Below are 18,012 nucleotides of genomic sequence, written 5' to 3'. Positions count from 1 at the left end.
TGCGTGACAGGTCACAGCCCCTTCCGGCTCAGCGCACATCCAGTGATGGGTCTGCTGAGTCAAAACAAGCAGGAGGCCATGAGCCTAAGGCTGGCTGCACTTTGAGTTCCCTAACAAACCACCTAACTTAGTATGCAAACAAGAGAAAAGCTAACAGTCTTAGTCCATTTTGTGCTACTAAACAGAACATCACAGACTGGGCCATTTATTTTGTTAAAAAAAAAAAAAAAAGAATTTGTTTCTCACAGTTCTGAAGTCTGGGAAGCCCAATAGCAAGGTGCCAACATCTGGCCAGGACCTTCTTGCTTCATCATCACTCGGAGGTAGGTAAGAGGGTAAAAAGACAAGGGAAATTGAACCTGTGACCTCAAGCTCTTTTATTTTGTTTATTTAGTTTTTGTATGTAGCACTGGGGATCAAACCCAGAGCCTCAGGCAGGCTAGGCAAGCACTCTACCACTGAGCCACAACCCCAAGCCCTTTTATAATCAGCATAAATTTATCCATGAGGATGAATCTCTCATGACCTAAACACCTCCCACCAGGCCCACCTATCAACTCTGTTGCATTGGGGATTAACCTTGCAAAACATGTGTTTTGGGGGGGATACGCTCACCATAGCACTAACTTGGCAGTAATATTGTAACAAATAGCCAGGCTTTAGGGGATCACAGGCAGATAATTGATCAGACCTGCTGAATCCATGCAAATGGTCAACCACACCACGCCCAAGCAAGGCAGAAACTAGGCTGTAGCCAATCAAGTGATTTCTGTTTTGCTTCTGTGTTCAGGCTAACATTGCTGGACAGAGCTCTTTGAACCTCTTCTGGTTCTGAGAGCTGCCCAACTCATGAAGCATTCTTTGCTCATATTAACTCTGCTAAGTTTAATTGGTCTAAAGAGCTTTGTTTAACAGGTCAATGAGCAGTATAAGGCCTAGCTATATTGTTCCAATTCAGGATGCGTCTGTGGAGCCATCCAGCTCCCCAGCTCCCTGTGGGATTGGTTGAGGCCTTTACTATAAGTGCTCACCGTTCAACCTCTCCTTGGCTCACCTGTTTGCTCCCCTACACAAGTGAATTCTGAGGGCTCCCCCAATTAATTTGCTGAACTCTAATCTTCTTCAGAGTCATTCTCCTGAAGAACCCACCTGCAGCCTGCTGGCTTTCACAATCATTAATTATTTCAGCCTCTTACTCCTGTAATTATGTAATTACACACACACACACACACACACACACACACACACACTTCAACTGAATGATAAAATTTGACCTTGAACAGACAATGATCTCTTCTCCAAGTTACATTAGAGTGCTTACATTTGAAAGTGACTATTAATATATTGACAGTAGAGAGGAACAACACAACTTGTTCTCATTTCTAATGTTATTGTTCAATGGAAATTTATTCTCTTACAGTTGTGGAGGATGGGATTTGGAGATCAAGGAGGCCTTTAGGAATCCTTTCTGCTCCGTGGCATGTAGACGCCTCGCTCCAGTCTGCACCTTCGCGTGGTCTTCTCTCCAATGTCTCTTCTGTGTCTTCAAACACAGTCGACGCCCTCATCACTGGGAATACATTGCCAGACTCACGGTGGATGCCTGAAACCACAGATAGTCCTGAATCCTAGGTAGACTCTTTTTTCTCTATACATAGCTATTATAAAGTTTAACTTGTAAATTGAACGCCGAAAGACATCAACAATAATAAAAACAGAATAATTACAACAGTATACTATATTAAAAGTCATGTGAATGTGGGCTGTCTTTCAAAATTAGTAGGTATGGCCCACTGCAAAGAGGAAGGCTGTGGGGAGACCCTCCCCAAATAACCACACCCATCTCCCAGGCTCCTTGACCAGAAGAGATAATGGGACTGGGATTTGTCATTCACCAAAACAAAAACGATGCCTCCATCTCCAATTCCTACAAGTCCACAGGAGCAAGTGACCATTTTGGACTATTTAGAAGTGCCCTGGAAGCATCTGTGGCCTTTGGATCGTCTGCGTTTTTATGTTCTGCCCGTCTGAGGGTTACCCCACCTGTAAGGATTATGTGCTGCTCCAGGATCACCCTGGGTTTGGACTTGATCTCTCATACCAGGAGGACTCTGCGTTACTCTGATGTTCTTTATGACCCACTGCCTCCTGTTTCATGGTATCAATGTCAGAGTCCTAAACTCACACCTAGTTTGGAACAGGTTCAGGGTGTCTTCCTGTTTAGCTGTTCCCATTTCAGAAATTTGGGGACGGCCTTGTGAAGGGCAGAAAATTTCTATTTTCCATTGGAGTATGGTTGCAACCAGGAACAAGAATGGTGGCACTTGGGTGTCAAGAGAATAGCAGTCTCTGTGTGTAAGGGCTGTGGGAATTACGGCTATAGGGAGACAGAGAAGGTCTAGTATGCCTGTGAGCCAATGTCTGCCAGGAGGGCCAGCCTGAGTCTCAGAGGGATGGGAATGAGGGGTCACTGAGTCCCCAGGGCTGGTGGGAGTGTCTCAGTCTTTGTGGGAATTGTTAGAGCTGAGGCTCAGATGCTGAAGGATTTGGAAGTGTGTACATTAGAGAATGGTGGCAAAAGTAGTCGCCATGACTTACCAACTGATAGGAATGGAGGCCTCACGTTTCAGGAGATAATGGGAACGATGTTGTCTTATCCCAGGGACTTCAGCAAAGTCCCAGCACAACCCATCCCCGATTCATTCACTTAACATTTTCCTGAGACCCTGCTCTGAGCCACACCTACGTTGGGTGATATTGAGGATGCAGAGATGACTCAGACCTAGACTGTGCCCTCAGTGTATTCCCAGAGACAGACCCAGACACCGAAATCACAACATACCAGGATCAGGGCAGGACAAGGTCAGGATGGTTGTGCAGCTGCTGTCCGGACCTGACCACAGGGCATCTAAGGTGAGTGCAGAGGGACAGAATTCCAGATACCAAAGTACAGGGTCTGACAAAGGGTCCTTTGAAATCGCACGTGAATTTGTGGGCATGACAAGTCCCCATGAGCACAACATCAACCCCTAGAAGTAGCACATTTTCACAGAGGAAGAACCCCCGCCCCAAGTCATGGTACTTACAGTCAGAGAGGCCTCGGTTCAAGTCTCCAGCTTTGTTACTGACTTTGTAAGTTTGGGCAACTCACTATTCAGAACCTCAAGTCCCTTGTTCTTACATGGAAATAATAACTGTTTCTAATAACATGGTGGCCATGTGAAAAATTATGTAATGCATAGCAAATACCTGGTGTAGGGACTGCCCCTAGCAGTCATTCAATAAAGGGGGTATGGATTCTCACATTATTATTTCTGTCATCCAAGTATTCCCCCCTTACCATGGGGGGGAGGGCACGATATGTTCCAAGACCCCCAATAAACATCTAAAACCTTGGATAGTACCAAATGCTCTATGTTTTCTTTTTTCTATACATGCATACATATGATAAAGTTTAATTCACAAATTATGTACAGTAAGAGCTTAACAACAATCATAGAACAATTATAACAATATTTTGTAATAAAATTATCAGCATCACTATCCTTGTACTTGGGGACCATGATTAAGTATAATAAGGCCTGTGTAAAACACAACCCTGAAGTATCACAAAAGGCAATCTGCTAACTCAATCTGAAACAGCTACTGAAAGTCTGAATGGGCATGTGGCATACACAGGGGGATACACCTGTCCACAGGATGACAGAGGTTCCGGAAATGATGGTGCAAGATTTCATTACACTGCCTGGATTAATGCACAATTTAGAACTTGTCAATTATTTCTGGAATTTTCTTTGTAATGTTTCAAATTATAGTTCATTGTGGATACCTGAAACTTTGGAAAATGGAACTAAATAAGGGGGCACCACTGTAGTAATTATAAAAAAAAATAAAACACCTGGAGGTATTTATCAAATAGCTGGTTTCAGAGGCTTAAAAACACTGAATGAAATCAATTAAAAAAAAAACACACACACACAAACCAGAAGATTTGAATAGGCAATATTCATTAGTTTCAACTCCTAGTCTCTCAACTGATTGCATGAATTATGGATAAATAAATGGAATACTATAGAGCCATTTAAACAAACGAGGGAGCTCTAATGGCATGGATGTGGGTGAATCTTTGGGGCATAGTGTTTTTTTTTTTTTTAAAGCAAGGTGCAGAATAACGTGATTCCATCTGGGGACAAGAAAGAGGAGGATGGTATAACATATTGCATAGGTGTAAGAATTCCTCTGGAAAAATGCGCAGGAAATTTGTAAGCCTAAGTTCTCCCCAGAGAACTGGATGTCTGGGGGCACGGTGGGGGGAAGCCCTAGAACCATAAATCTACCACTGCCTGAATGTCCTCCCTAAATGTGACCAGCCCCTAACGTTCCCCGAGGTTCTAAGCTGCCCACAGCGTGTTCTCTCTCCTCCACCCTCTTCTTCGTCCTGGTTCCCCGCTGGGAACAACTCCCATCCCCTGGCTCCTCACCCTCATCCACCACCCAGCAGTGCCCAGTCCCTCAGGGTCCTCTCTGCCCGCTGGTCCTACCCCATCCATCTCTCCCCGTCCCTCCCCTTGCTCGCCACCCTCCGTGGCTCCCTGTCACTCTGGGAAGACTAAGTTCCCAGCCTGGCCTTGGACACGCTGAGAACGGCCCCGCCCACTCACCCCAGCTTCTTCTACGCTCCTTGGCTCCCGGCCCCTACCGCTCTAGTCAGACTTGACTGCTTTGTTGTCCTCCGGAATCACCTGGGTTTCCTGCCTTTGGGCCTTTGCTTAAGCTGTGCCCTGGGCCTGGAACGCCCTTACTGCTGCCCCTCTCAACAATTCAGGTCTAACTTCTGGTTCTTGGAGGTCACGCCACAACCACGCCTTCTCTGGAGGTCCTCCCTGGTGGACCTGCGGCCAGGATTCCTTCCGCCCCGGCTCTCTCAGCCTCTGGTCTTGCCCTCGGTCACACCCCATCACCCCGGAATGGGACTGTCTGCGGCTGGGTCTGTCTCTCCCGTCACACCGTGAGCTCCCGCTGCCAGGGCACGTTTGGGTCTGATTCACCTTCGCGTCCCCAGTGGGGGGCGGGGGTACCGAACCTCAGCGAGGGGAGGGAGGCTGGGCGAGCAGAGAGGGAGCGGGAACTGCAGACCCTGCCTGGGGAAGGTGTCGGGGAGAGGAGAGGGGGAAGGAGGAGGCCGGAGAAGGGGAGGACGGAGCCCCGGGAGCAGCCAGGGGACACACCGGGAGGGGGACCGGCAGAGAGGGAGAGTCAGACGCCAAGACCCGTAGCCCCAGCGCGGAGGACGAAGACACGCCGGCAGTGGAAGGACAGACGTACCGAGACCGGAGCGAGGAGGAAAGAAAGAATGACACAATGACACGAGCGGAGGGAGAGGCACGAGAGATCGCGCAGGGCCAGGAGGGAGGCTGGCGAGAAGAGGGAGGAGGCCGGAGAAGGGAAGGAGGAGAGGCGGAGGGGACCGAGGGAAAGCCGCCGCGAGAGGACGGGGACTGGCCAGGGAGGAGGGAGGGAGCAGTGGGCGCGCCGGCCGCCCGCCGCCTCCCGGCCTCTCTTTTGTCCCTTCCCTCCTCCCTGCGTCATGCTCCCCTGGCCCGGCCTCCCCTCCCCGCTCCCTCCTCCGCCCCGCTCCTCCTCCCCGGGGCTGGATGGAATTTTTTCCCCTGGACCGGGGCCAGCTCCGGGGCAGGGGGGAAGCCAGGCCGGACTGGGCTGGGCAGCGGGGAGGGGCCGGGCGGGGGCCCCCCGGGGAGGGGGCTGGTCCGAACCGCGCCGCCAAGCGGGGTCCTGGGAGGGGAGCCCCGGACCGCAGAGCCGGGAGGCGCCGGCCGGAGGGAGCGGGGACAGGGAGGAGGATGGCGGGGCGGCGGGAGGAAGGGGAGAGGCCGCGGGCGGCGGAGGCGGGAGAGGATGGAGAGGACTCGCGGCGGCGGCCGGCCTCCCGCCGGGCCCGGGGCTAGTGGAGGAGACCCCTTCCCCCGACGCGGGAGCCGCGGGAGCCGTGAGTCTGCGGAACCAGAGGGGGATGGGGCTGGGGCCGGACTCCAGGGTTCCCAAGGGAGGAGGCTGCGGGGCCTGGATTTCTGGGTTCTTGGGGCTGGGGGGCTGGGAATCACTGAAAGAGGGGGTAGGGACCTGAATTCCGGGGTCCAGAGGCTGCAAAAGCTGGGAACGTCTCCTAGATTCCAGAGGGAGGAGAGAGGTGGGCTGGGATAGGTAGGATCGGAGGGTGGAAGGGACTGAGGGACAGATGCCGAGACCTCTGGGGAGGTGGAGGAAGACAGTCTGGCTTTGGAGGTGCCTCCGGCAGCGGAACGGTTAACGTCTGGCTGGAGGGGAGGGGGAGGGGGAGGGATGGGGCTGCGGGGCTTTGAGGGGTCAAGGGTGAGCCATGCAAGTGGGAGGGGGCTGAGGAGGAGGGGGAGGTTGTCTGGGCTGCCAGACAGGCCCGGGTCAGCGCCGGGGGCAGGGGATGTCTGGCGGAGGAGAGGCCCAGCGTCCAGGCTCCCTTGGGGACCCGGGATTCCAGGCCTCAGCCCCCTCCTCCCTCAGACCTGGGAGTCCACCACCCTGCCCCTTCCCGAATTCCAGAATCCGAACCCCTAGCCAACGTTTCCCAGGACCCAGGGGTCCACCCCCCCTCCGCCTTCTGCGCTCAGACCCAGGAGTCCACACCGTAACCCCCACCCACTTTGGAAACCCAAGTTCAGAACCCCAGCCCCTCCTCCCTAGGAACGGACCCCAAACCCTTCCTCCTCTAGAACCCAGTGTCCAGATCCCCAGGATCTAGCAGCCTGGATTGGGGTAGGGGGTGTGGGGGTCCTGCCCCGGAACCCAGGGGTCCCCACCTCCTCCCTCGCCCCAGCTGGAGTCCAGCCCTCCAGGGGTTAAGGGGGCGGGGCCATCCGGTTGCTATGGTGCCAGACTGTTTGGGTCTGCTCTCTGACCCTTGGGGGCTCCCCAGGGTCCGCGAAGAGGGGGAGGGGGACCCAGGCCTGGGGGAGGTACAGTGCCGACCCCTTCCCCGAGCGGGCCTGCGGACCTAGGGAGCTCCTCTATGCCTCGCCCGGTGACCTTGAACGAGCCCTGACCCTGGTCCCCGGGCCTCAGTTTCCCGGGAGAGCCCGGCGGGGAGTGGGGGCGATGCCCGGGTCCCAGGAATCTCCGGGACGCGCTTCCCGGCTCCGCTCACCCCCTCCCCAGGCCCCAGGCAGCCCCGGGGCATGCCGGGAGCCGGCCGGGCGGCGGGCCAGGTTGGCTGGGGGGGCGCCTCCCTTCCCCTTCCTCCCCACCTTGGCCTGACTCTCGCCCCCGCGGAGGGTCGGGGAGGCCGGGAAGGAGGGAAGGGGGAAGGAGCCGGACCGCAGGCCGCCCCCGCCTCCCTTCCTCCTCCGCCCCTTCCCGCCCTCCGCCCTCCTCGGCAGGTCGCTCCCCAGCCCGGGCCCCTTCCCACCCCCACCCCACCCCCAGCTCCAGACCTGGCTCCGAGCGCGAGGGGGAGGGAGGGAGGGAGGGAAGGAGAAAGAGAGGGGGAGGGGGAGGGAAGGAGAAAGGGGGAGAGGGCCGGGCCGGGGAGGAGGCCGGCGAGAGGGCGCGAGGGAGGCCGAAATGGTGGGGAAGGCGCCGAGGGTCGCGGAGAAGGAGACAAAGCCGGGAAGGGAGGGAGGATGAAGGACAGCAGAAGGGACAGGGAAGGAATGGAGAGGAGGGAGGGGAGAAGCCCGGAGGGGCGAGGCAGACCGGGACTCGGGAGCCCCGCAGCGGAGGGGTGAGCCCAGAGCCAGGTAAGGTGCAGCTGAGCCAGCGGGGATGGGAAGGGGCAGGTAGGACAGAAACAGCACGAGGGACAGGGCTGAGGAGAGTGAGCTGCGAGGCCTGGTGGGGCTGGGCGACGCGAGGCCGAGGGCTGAGGTCCAGGGGGGAGGGTGGGTGTGGGCTGCCAGGGCCCCTCCCACCTGCAGCAGGCAGACCTTGGCTGGGTCTCTTCCTCCCTGGGCTCAGCCTCCTCCCGCTCACCTGCAAAGATGGGATAGAGCTAGCACCTCCTTCCCTGGGCGGGGAGGTGGCTGAGAAGACTGGGCTGTGCAGAGTCAGGGGCTGGGGGTCATGCTGTCACCACTGTGAATGCCAAGAGGTCAGGAGGAGGAGGAGGTCAGGGATGAAATGCCCAGGTTGAAGGTTTCCTCTCCCCAGCCCTGGAGTCCAGGCAGCCTGTCTGCGAGGGAGAGGGCAGAGATGGCCAACAGCCAAATTCCCAGACTGGTGAAGTTCTGTCCCACTGGCACCTGGGAAGCCAGGGACTGGTACCTGGCCACTTATCTCAGGTTGTACCTCCCCTGGAGAGAAGTGGCCAGGTCCCTGGGTCTGGACCCCTGGAGAGAAGTGGCCAGGTCCCTGGGTCTGAGGGAGGAGGCCTGGGTCTGGACCCCTGGGTCTGAGGGAGGAGGCCTGGGCCTGGACCCCTGGGTCTGAGGGTGGAGGCTGGGCCTGGACCCCTGGGTCTGAGGGAGGAGGCTGGGCCTGGACCCTGGGTCTGAGGGAGGAGGCTGGGCCTGGACCCTGGGTCTGAGGGAGGAGGCTGGGCCTGGACCCTGGGTCTGAGGGAGGAGGCTGGGCCTGGACCCTGGGTCTGAGGGAGGAGGCTGGGGCTGGACCCTGGGTCTGAGGGAGGAGGCTGGGCCTGGACCCTGGGTCTGAGGGAGGAGGCTGGGCCTGGACCCCTGGGTCTGAGGGAGGAGGCTGGGCCTGGACCCTAGTCTGAGGGAGGAAGTGGTTGGGCCCTAGACTCCTAGGTTTCTTGGGGAGGAGGGGGCCGGGGGCCCGGACTCCTGGGTCCTGGCACCCACCCGTAGAACCGACCTTGCGGGGCCTTCGCCGCACACAAGCTCGTGTCTGTGGGTCTGTGTCGGGGGCTCACCATCGCGGCTGGGACCTCCCCGGCCCTCCCCACCCTCCCTGTCCCTCCTTGCCCATCTGTCCGGTCTGTCCACCTACCGCGCCCCCCGGGCTGAGGTAGGAGGTTGTATAGTTGAGGAGGACACCCACGGAGATCACTATACGGCCTCCTAGCTTTCCCCAGGCTGCGCCCTGCACAGGACGGGGCAGCAGGGACCCCAGGCCTGTACCACTGCCCTGGGGACCTTGGAAGGAGCTGGGCTGTCTGCTCTGTCCATGTCCCTGCACCTTGTCCTGGCCCTTCCAGCCTCTCCCACCAGGAGGTGGGTTTGCTTCCCGTCTTGCACTCCTGTGTGGTTCCTGGAGGTGCCCCCATCTCTCTGCAGGTTGTCTCTGGCTCTCTGGCTCTCACACACTCTGGTATCTCTCCCTGTCTCTGTTTGGTCTTCTTTCTGGCACTCAGTGTCCCTGGGTCTGTCTTCGTCTTTCCCCCACCCCCATCCTAGGGTCTCTTGGGGGCCACCACACACTGCATTGCCAGCCTCTGGGTCCCTGAGACCCTTTAACCTGTGAGGACGTCCAGGGTCACAGGTGAGGTTCTTGGGAGCCTGGCGTCTGGACCAACTACAAACCCAGGGACTGCAGGCTGACCCCTGGAGCCCTTCCTGGGAGCCTGACATTTGACCACCAACTGAAACCCAACCTCTGTCCCCAGGCCACTGCCCCTCCCCCACTGCAGTGACCTCACAAAGGTCACCAGCTTCTCCTAGGCCTTGAGACCCTCCTAGATGGCCCCGCTGTCCCTGGTGAGCGCTGTCCCAACTGCCCTGCTGGCCCTGCTGGTCTTCAGGGCATCCACCTGGGCCTGTCTGCTCTGCTTCACATCCTATGCTGAGCGCTTCCGCCTCTGCAAGATGTGGGCCCGGGGCCCCCGGGTGGAGCAGTGCCAGGAGGCCTTCACGGCTGCCTTCAAGGGCCTCTCCAACGTGGAGATCAGTAAGGACTCCACCCTGCCTGGACCAGGGCCCTGAGCAGGGGCTGGTGAGGCCGGGAGAAGGGCAGGGAGAGGGAGAGACAGACACAGGCAGAGGGAGAAGTGCCCGCCCAGAGGGCCGCCACAGCACAGGAGAAGGGAGTGGAGGGCTTGGAGCGGGGAGGCCACAGACCTGGAGAGGCAGGGGTGGGAGGACGGCCCGGAGGCAGTGATGGGGAGGGGCAGAGAAGGCAGAGGCTGGCGCCTGGTGCTGGTGGAGCTGCCTCCCAGCCCCGCGGGTCCCTCACCCTCAGACTACTGGGAGAGAAGCCACCTGCAGGACGCCTTCACCCAGATGGCCCATTCCCTCCAGGAGGCGGCGGCCGCCCAGGGTGAGTGTCTTGTGGTATTGGCCTGAAGCCCCCAGACTGAGAGGGCAGGAGGGACCCCTGGAGTTGGGCAGTGGTCTGGGCGGGGTGAGCCCTGAACTTGAGTAGCTTAGGTTATTCTTTGGGGAAAGGGAAAAGTGCAAGTGCAAACCAGGCCACAGATGGCGACAAGGAGCCCAAGAGTGGTGTAGAAATCACCCCAGGCCAGGTCTGCTGTGTCACTCGCCTGGCCTCCACTTACCCATCTGTAAAGTGGGACAGTCTCCTGCCTCCCAGGGTAGTCATGGAGAAAGGACACACAGACATATAGTCCTGACAGCCCATCCAGCAAGTCCTGGGTGGACTGGGGTCACTCCTGAGATGAGGGGCGTGGGAACACAAGCTGGGGTGGGGACAGTGATGGGCCGTTAGGAAGGACATAATGACCTAGGGGGACATCCAGGAGGCAGCAAGATACCCAGATGCCAGGTTCAGAAGAGGACTCAGGAGACAGAGACTGCCCTGGGGGAGCTGGGGACCTGGGAGGGCCACGTCAGGTGAAGAGGGTTGACTCTGGTGTAGCAAGGGCCTCCGGGGCCCTGTGGAGGACAGATTGGGGGAGAGGCTGGAGGCTGGGACAGGCGGTGCAGTACGTCAACTGGTGGTTACTGAATGTGCCAGGAATACCACTGGGGACACAGCCAAGCCCCAAACTGCACGCCACCTGCCCTTGGTTGCTTACTGTTGAGGGTCAGAGCACAGACTGTCAATGAAATAGTGTCAGTAGGTGATCTGTGCTGTGGAGGCAATCGGAGAAGGGAATGCAGAGACTGTGTAAGATGGGTTGGTCAGAGTGGGTGCAGATGAGAGGATCCAGTGGAGCAAAGATGGGATAAGGTTGTGAGAGCCAGAAGACCTGGAGAAATAGTCTCAGGAGGAGAAAACGGGGCCAGTGGGTCTAGAGTACAGCTGAGCCTGGAGAGGTGGCAAGAGACTAGGTGGTATCCATCCATGCAGACCAGTGGTCCTCCAGCCCTAGTAGATGTCGGAACCTCTCGGAGTTGTTACAAGGCAGGTTGCTGGGCTTGCCCTCTGTTTCTGACCAGCAGGTCTGAGGTAGGACCCAAGAGTAGACATTTTTACCAAGTTCACAAGTGCTGCTGATTCTGGCTTGGGCTCACCGAGGAGGCCTGCTGTGGGCCGTGGAATGGCCTGGTCTTCTGTTTTAAGGTGGGGAGCTACGGCAGGATGCTACCCGGAGACATAGGACTCCCTCTGGCAGCCAGGTGGGACACAGTGAGAGGTCTGCCGATGGTGGCCTGCCAGTGGCAGTGGTCCAGGCCGGCCAAGATGAGGTCTGGGACTCATCAGGGAGGGCTTGACCTGGCGCCAGGCCTGCCCCACGCATGTGCATGGGAAGGAGCGTGTCCGCCCTGTGCTTGTGCTGATTACCGACCTAAAGTGCATCCCGGTACCAGCTCCGGGAGGTGCAGCATCACCGCCCCACTTTCCAGAGGGGCAAGCTGGGGCTCCACTGGACAGGAAGGGCAGACTCAGATGTCTGGAGATGGACAGGTCCAGAGGCATGTGGTTTCGGGGAACAGGAAGAACAACAGATGACTCCCCAGGGAGGACCGGAGAGATGGAGGGCAGGACTCGTGCTGCTCTTGGTGGCCACGGGGAGACTGCTCCTGTGTATGCACCGTGGGGTGGATAGTGGGGCAGGGTTGGCGTCCTTCACCCCCAGGTCTGAAATCTGACGTGCTCCAAAACTGAAACTTTGAGCACCAACTTGACTGCACACCTGACCTCACGTGTCAGGTGCACTCAAAATGCTGCACGTCAGGTGTGCATGAAGCCCAAGCGGGCGCCAAGCGGAGACTTGTGCCCCCTCTCTGACATCTCTCTTACGTACAAGCAACTATTCCAAAATTTATAAAACTCTAGAAATCGGAACACTTCTGGTCTCAGCACTTGGATGAGAAATGCTCAAGCCGTGGGGAAAGAGGACAGTCATAGGTCACAGGAACGAGTGGGTGGAGAGGCCTGTGGGGCGCAGGGTGGCCGTGTCACCCTGGACCACTTCCCTGACTTCTTCAGGTCTCGCCTTCCCATCTCAGATTGGGAGGTGGTGACAATACTAGCTGCCCTCCTCTGTGTCCCCCGGGTGCCCTCGGCACATCCTTCTGAGGGCTGATACACTACCTCAGGCAGGCGTTAAGTGGTGCCACTAGACAGCTTAGATGTCCTGGGGCACCTAGCCCCCTCCCTGCCCTGGGAGGCAGACACTGTCCCCACCTTAGGAAGGAGGAGACTCAGGGTCAGGAAGTTAAGTGGCTGACCAGGGTCGCCCAGGGAATCCCTCGGGTGTGAGACAGGTGCTCCCAGACATGCCAGGGCTCAACCCCAGGTGATGTGAGCCAGAGATGGAGCACCTCCCTCTGGCCACTCCCTGGGGGACACTTCCCAACACCCCCACCCTCTCTGGGTCACACCCCTGCCTCCCCGGCTCACTGGGCTGTCCCCCACTCACTCTCCTTGTGAGCCACTGGTTAGACCCGGAGATAGCTCACGGTGATTCCTCCAATTCCTGGCCTCTCGGGAGCGTCCCATGTGACCTCATCGTGTTGGTCACCCTGCCACTGCAGACCACACTCCTGCTCTGTGGCCAAGCAAAGACCTCTAAGTCCCCGGCTTCTCGTTTGGAACCCCCTCCTTGGCTTCAGGGGTACCCCTCTGAGTGTGCACCCGATGATCACGACTTAAGCCACTTTCCTGCCAGTACCCTCACTGAGTCACAGAGGAACCTTTCCTCCTTCCCCACCATGGCGTAAGCAAACTAGAAGTTTATTTTTCTCACATGAAATAAGTCTGAGTTAGGCTCTTAGTCCTAAGTTCCTTCCAGCTTTCCGCTCTATCATCACCTTGGTCCTCATGGTCCTGTGTGGCTACTGGAGCTCCAGTCATCAACACCAAGTTTCAGGTAGCAGAATGGAGGCAGCGGAAGGAATCAGTAGGGTGACAGTACCTCCCTTTTAAGGCTGTGACTCACATGACACTGTCACTTTATATCTAACAGCCACAACTTGGTCATATGACCACAGCCTTTTAGCTAGGTGGGGAAGGGGGGTGTGCTTTCCCAGGTGAAACACAGCATTCTGTTATTAGAGGGAAGAATTAGGTGTTTGGAGGCAGCCACAGTGCTTGTGGCTGGCTTGCTAGGGCTGCTGAGACGAGGCGCTGGGGCGGACAGGCGGCTTAGATGACAATCATGTCTTCACAGTGTTGGGGGCTAGAAGTTGGAGGTGAAGGTGTGGCTGTTCTGAGGGCTCCGGGGGCTGTCTTCTCCCGGGTGCATGTGGCCTTCCCTCCTGAGGGTCTGCATCCCATTCCCTCTTTACAAGGACACCAACCATTCTGGACTGGGGACCACCCTAATGACCTCACTTGAACTCTGTCACCTCTCTGGATGCTCTCCAAATACAGTCACTTCTGAGACACTGGGGACAAAGACCTCAACACATGAATTTGGGGAAGGGGAGGGCACACTCCATCCCATAGCATCCTGCCACGTTTCTGATCCCAAACCACCGCCACCGTGAGATCAATCCAGCCGTCCAGGCTCTCTGCAGAGATCCAGCAGAAAGAGCCACAACCCAGCAGCCTGGACAGGGCAATGGTCTAACCCCAGTGAGCACCAGGGAGCCAGGAAGTAAGAGTGGAGGAGGGGTAGATCCCAACAGGGCCTGGGCTGGGGACAAGCAGGGACCGGCCTCTTAAGGGGGGGCGGGGCACGAAGCTCCAGCCCATGGCTGCCTGGTAGAGATGCAGTCTCTGCATTTCAGCCTTTCCAAAAAGTTTAAACGCAATGCCAAATATTTTATGTGACTTTTCCAAATTTTATATCTTGGCAACCAGTTCATTAAAAAAAAAAAAAACACTTTCCAGGCCAAATACAACACATCCGAGGGTGGATCTGGGCCATAGGCCACTGCCTGTGGGCTCCAATTCCAGCTGGATTCTGGAGTTCATTGTACACATATTTACTGAGCTCTTTTTAAGACTCAGGGCCCCACCCCCCATCTAAACAAGGACATATTACTAAGATACTTCGATGATCAGCATAGACCTCTGTATATGCGTGTGTGCGTGTGTGTGTGTGTGTGTGTGTGTGTGTGTGAGAGAGAGAGAGAGAGAGAGAGAGAGAGAGAGAGAGAGAGAGAGAGAGATTGCAAGCTGGTGAAAACTATGCATGGAATGAATAGGGAGCTATGACAGATAATAACAGGGAACTCAAGAAGACTATAGATTTATGATTGTGGAAAAAATCGTAGGGAGGTGACCCTTGAGGTGTAAAAACTGGAGAATAATCAGTGGGGAAGATGTGCTGGGATCAGAAGCCAGCTTGTGCAAAGTCCCTGGGGTGCTAGGAATGTGGTTCTTTTCATGTGAAAGAAAAGAGGAAAACAGAACTCGGCCAGACCACCTAGGACCTTGTAGGTCTGGGCGAGGATTTTGTCATTATTTTCCCTTTTCTCTCAACAAGGTAAGGGCAGATGTTTCAGGAGAGGGTTTCTGTCTGAGAGAGAGACACCCAGGAGGCAGAAGGAGGGACTTGCCAGGCTTCCCAGTAGACAGATGAAGAAGGCAGGAAGACAGGATGTGGTAGTGACAGATGAGTGCAGAAAGGACACGGCATGACAGCGAGCCCTGTTGAGTGGGTCAGAGGAAAAGGCCGCCTCTACAAGGGCCCCTCCACTCTCCAGGGTCCTTTGAGGACGCCTTTCGTGCTGCTGCAGAAGAAATGAAGAAGGCCATTCTACAGCTTAAAGAAGGTAAAATAGATTCCAACCTCCTCCCGGCCCCAGATACACACAGGTGGAAAACCCCACTCCTGAAAACCCTGACCACTCCGTACAATCCCCTGGTGGACTCTGAGCTGGAGCCCTTGGTAGGCAGCTGTCCATCCCGCCTGCACCACTCTGCCTCTGGCCCTGCCCCTTGGACCGCAGGTGTCCTTCCAGTTCCATCAGTTTTAGCACGGTGCGGACCAGACTTGTCCAGGCCTCTTCCTGGATGTCAGTGTGTGCCCCCACCCCCGCTCTCTGAAAGATTCCCTCTCCAACTGGATCTCCTTAGTGGACTAGACTGGCCTTACCTCTTTAACTCGGCCTCCTAATAAATAGGTCTTGGCTTCTCCAAGGATCGCCAAGCATCTAGTCCTGCTCCCCCTGTGGAATACACTAATGATGTCCCCTCACTCCTCAGGGCACAGGTGTGATACATGTCCCCTCTATCCTGAACAGGCCTAAGTCTGACTTCTTCACGCGGCCCTGAGGACGTGGCCCCGCCCCTAGGTGGAGCATTGAGGGCCTAGCCTCCCCCCTTGGGTGGCGCTCTGAGACCCCGGGCCCGCCCCTGGGTGGGGCATTGCAGATCTAGGCTAGGGGAGGGCCCCAGGCCTGGCTCCGCCCCTTAAGGGAAGGTGTCCGGCCAGGTGCCATCCTCTAGCGGAGCTGTAGATTGAGTCCCTCCGGCGATTTCTCGGGTAGTAATGCGTCCCCTCTCTCCGCAGTTCAGCCCTGCGTCCCTCCCTGCGGTAAGGTCTTAAATACGAATAGGATCGCGGAGAACAGGGGCGGTCGGGTCGAAATCTGGGAGTTAAGGTGGCAGGGCATGGGTGGGCTTCAGGCCCGAAGGAAGCCAGGTTGCTTTAAAAGCTCAAAGAAGACGGTTCCGGGGTCCCCAAGTAAACCAACAGGAGGTCTAGAGGGTGGCCAGGAGTGAGAAGCACCTCAGGAATGACGCGGGGAAGGCGGGTCACCTTCCACCTGGCCCAGAGGACCCAGGGAGCCCACAGTTGACCAAAAGAACAGCAGATCCCGCGTCCTCGCCCCACAGGGGTCCAGGAGGTCGCCCGGCGTTTCTTTTGCAACAAGTGCTTCTCCAGTCTCTGCAAACTTCCGCTGGACTGTCCAGGTGAGGGGCGGGGCCTGAGGTGCCAGGACCACCACTGGAGAAAAGGGGCTGTTGTGAGGAAGGGAAGGGGCCCGGGGGACCCTGGCGGCCCGCGGGAGCGCCCCTTGGTCTTCAGTTCAGGACGTGACGGTGAATCGGGGGGAGCAGGCTATGTTCTCTTGTGTCGTGGGCTTCCAGCTGCCGCCCGAGGAGGTCACCTATACCTGGAAGTTCGCTGCGGGAGGTGTGAGTCGGGGCGGGACCCCGAAGGGTCTGGGGAGCAGCTGGTGGGGCGCGCCCGGGGCTGCCCGGCGAGCTGCGGACTGGGCGTGGCCGGGGGCGGGGCCTGGCGCGGGGCGGGGCTTGGGAGCCGCGAGGGGTCGACCTGGCTCGGGTGCCCCGCCGCCCCGGCAGATGCGCACTCGGGACGTGTCCTACTTCCGAGAAGTGCCCCAGGCCCGAGGGTACCTGGCGCGGATCCGGCCAGTGCAGCCCAAGCACCGCGGCACCTTCTCCTGCGTGATCAAGCATGACCAGCGCCCCCTGGCGCGCCTCTACTTCTTCCTGAACGGTGCGGGGGGCGGGCGCGGGGGGGCGGGGACTCGGGGGCGGGGCTCTGCCCGGTGACGTGCGCGCCCCCGCAGTGACGGGCCCGCCCCCGCGCGGCGAGACGGAGCTCCAAGTAGCGTTTCGGGAAGTGGTGAGCTGGGCGCCGCGGGACGCGGAAATGATCGAGCCCTGGCGGCCCAGCCTGGGCGAGCTGCTGGCCAGGCCCGAGGCTCTGACGCTGGGCAATCTCTGCATGCTCGCAGCTGTAGCTGCCCTGGCATCTGCGATGGCGACCGTGCTGGTGTGGTGAGTCCCAGCGTCCAGCTGCCCCTCCTGCAGACCCAGGGAACCAGGCTCAGACCCAGCACTCTAGACTCCAGGCCTCCTCCCTCAGACCTAAGAGGTCCAGGTCCCACCAAGCCCCCTCCCCCGGCCAAGAGACCAGGTCCCCGTCCCTCCCTCAGACGCAGGACTCTAGATTCCAGTGCCTCCTGCCTCAGACCCAGGGGTCCAGACCCCAGCCCTCCTCCCCAGACCTGGGAGTCAGGCCCTGCTCACCTTTTGATATCCAGAAATCAAGGCTTCAGTACCTATATTTCTCTTACGAATCCCTCCTCCAATACATGTATCTCCTTGTGTCCTCAGGATGTTCTTTCGATGGTACCTCAGTGGCAACTAACAAAGCTATCTCTTCCTTATCCTATTTCATCCTAAAATAAAGAATATATTTCAGATTCTGGATTCATTCATCTTTGAAGTGGGCACTGTTAACTCAGGAGCAAGGGCAGCATACCCCCAATATGCTCCCGCATCTTGCGTCCCCACGGTGGCTGCAGCAGGCATAGCAGTCATAATGCAAGTCTCTGCACTGAGGGCTTTTGGTGCCAAACTCAGCCCTTCCCTGTCTCTGTCAATCTCTCTGACGTCTCCCTGCAGAAGACACCCAGAGTCCTAGATGTCTCCCTCAAAGCCTTCATCTACAAGAAGGATGGAGCACCCACGTCCTTCTAGCAACTCAAACCCCACAAGCTTAAGTGGTGTTTTATTCTGCCTCCACTTTGAACCCATGTCCAAGCCTTGGCCTTTTTAACTTCCTCCATGAGCTGGTCTTTGAGTGATGAGTCTCCCTCTGCATCTCTGCCTGGATGGCCATAGCAGCCTCTGCCCCGGCCTCCCTGCCTTTGCTTGACCTTGCTCCACTTGGCAGCTGGAATGATATTTTACAGTTTTTTAGACCGGGTCATTTCTCTGCTCCAAAACCCT

General features: G+C 57.4%; 1 protein-coding gene across 1 annotated transcript; it reads left to right on the top strand.

The window, feature by feature from the left end:
* The first annotated feature begins 9,674 nt into the window (after positions 1-9,674).
* On the top strand, positions 9,675-17,448 carry Spaca6 (sperm acrosome associated 6). The gene is made up of 9 exons (XM_077793197.1): positions 9,675-9,897; positions 10,189-10,280; positions 15,020-15,077; positions 15,818-15,841; positions 16,144-16,221; positions 16,337-16,446; positions 16,615-16,771; positions 16,845-17,055; positions 17,395-17,448. Exons 1-9 carry the CDS (start codon positions 9,690-9,692, stop codon positions 17,426-17,428), a joined length of 972 nt encoding a protein of 323 aa, XP_077649323.1. The 5' UTR covers positions 9,675-9,689; the 3' UTR covers positions 17,429-17,448.
* The last annotated feature ends 564 nt before the right edge of the window (positions 17,449-18,012 follow it).

This window comes from Urocitellus parryii, chromosome 15 (genome assembly GCF_045843805.1).
Source record: "Urocitellus parryii isolate mUroPar1 chromosome 15, mUroPar1.hap1, whole genome shotgun sequence".
Classification (NCBI taxonomy): domain Eukaryota; kingdom Metazoa; phylum Chordata; class Mammalia; order Rodentia; family Sciuridae; genus Urocitellus; species Urocitellus parryii.
This window is presented reverse-complemented; position numbering and strand designations above follow the sequence as displayed.

Excerpts from the sequence above, each read along its gene's own strand:
- Spaca6 (XM_077793197.1), top strand. The coding sequence starts at position 9,690 with ATGGCCCCGCTGTCCCTGGTGAGCGCTGTCCCAACTGCCCTGCTGGCC. Across the intron at positions 16,222-16,336 it reads ACTTCCGCTGGACTGTCCAG|TTCAGGACGTGACGGTGAAT; the intron begins GTGAGGGGCGGG and ends CTTGGTCTTCAG. Across the intron at positions 17,056-17,394 it reads ATGGCGACCGTGCTGGTGTG|GATGTTCTTTCGATGGTACC; the intron begins GTGAGTCCCAGC and ends TTGTGTCCTCAG.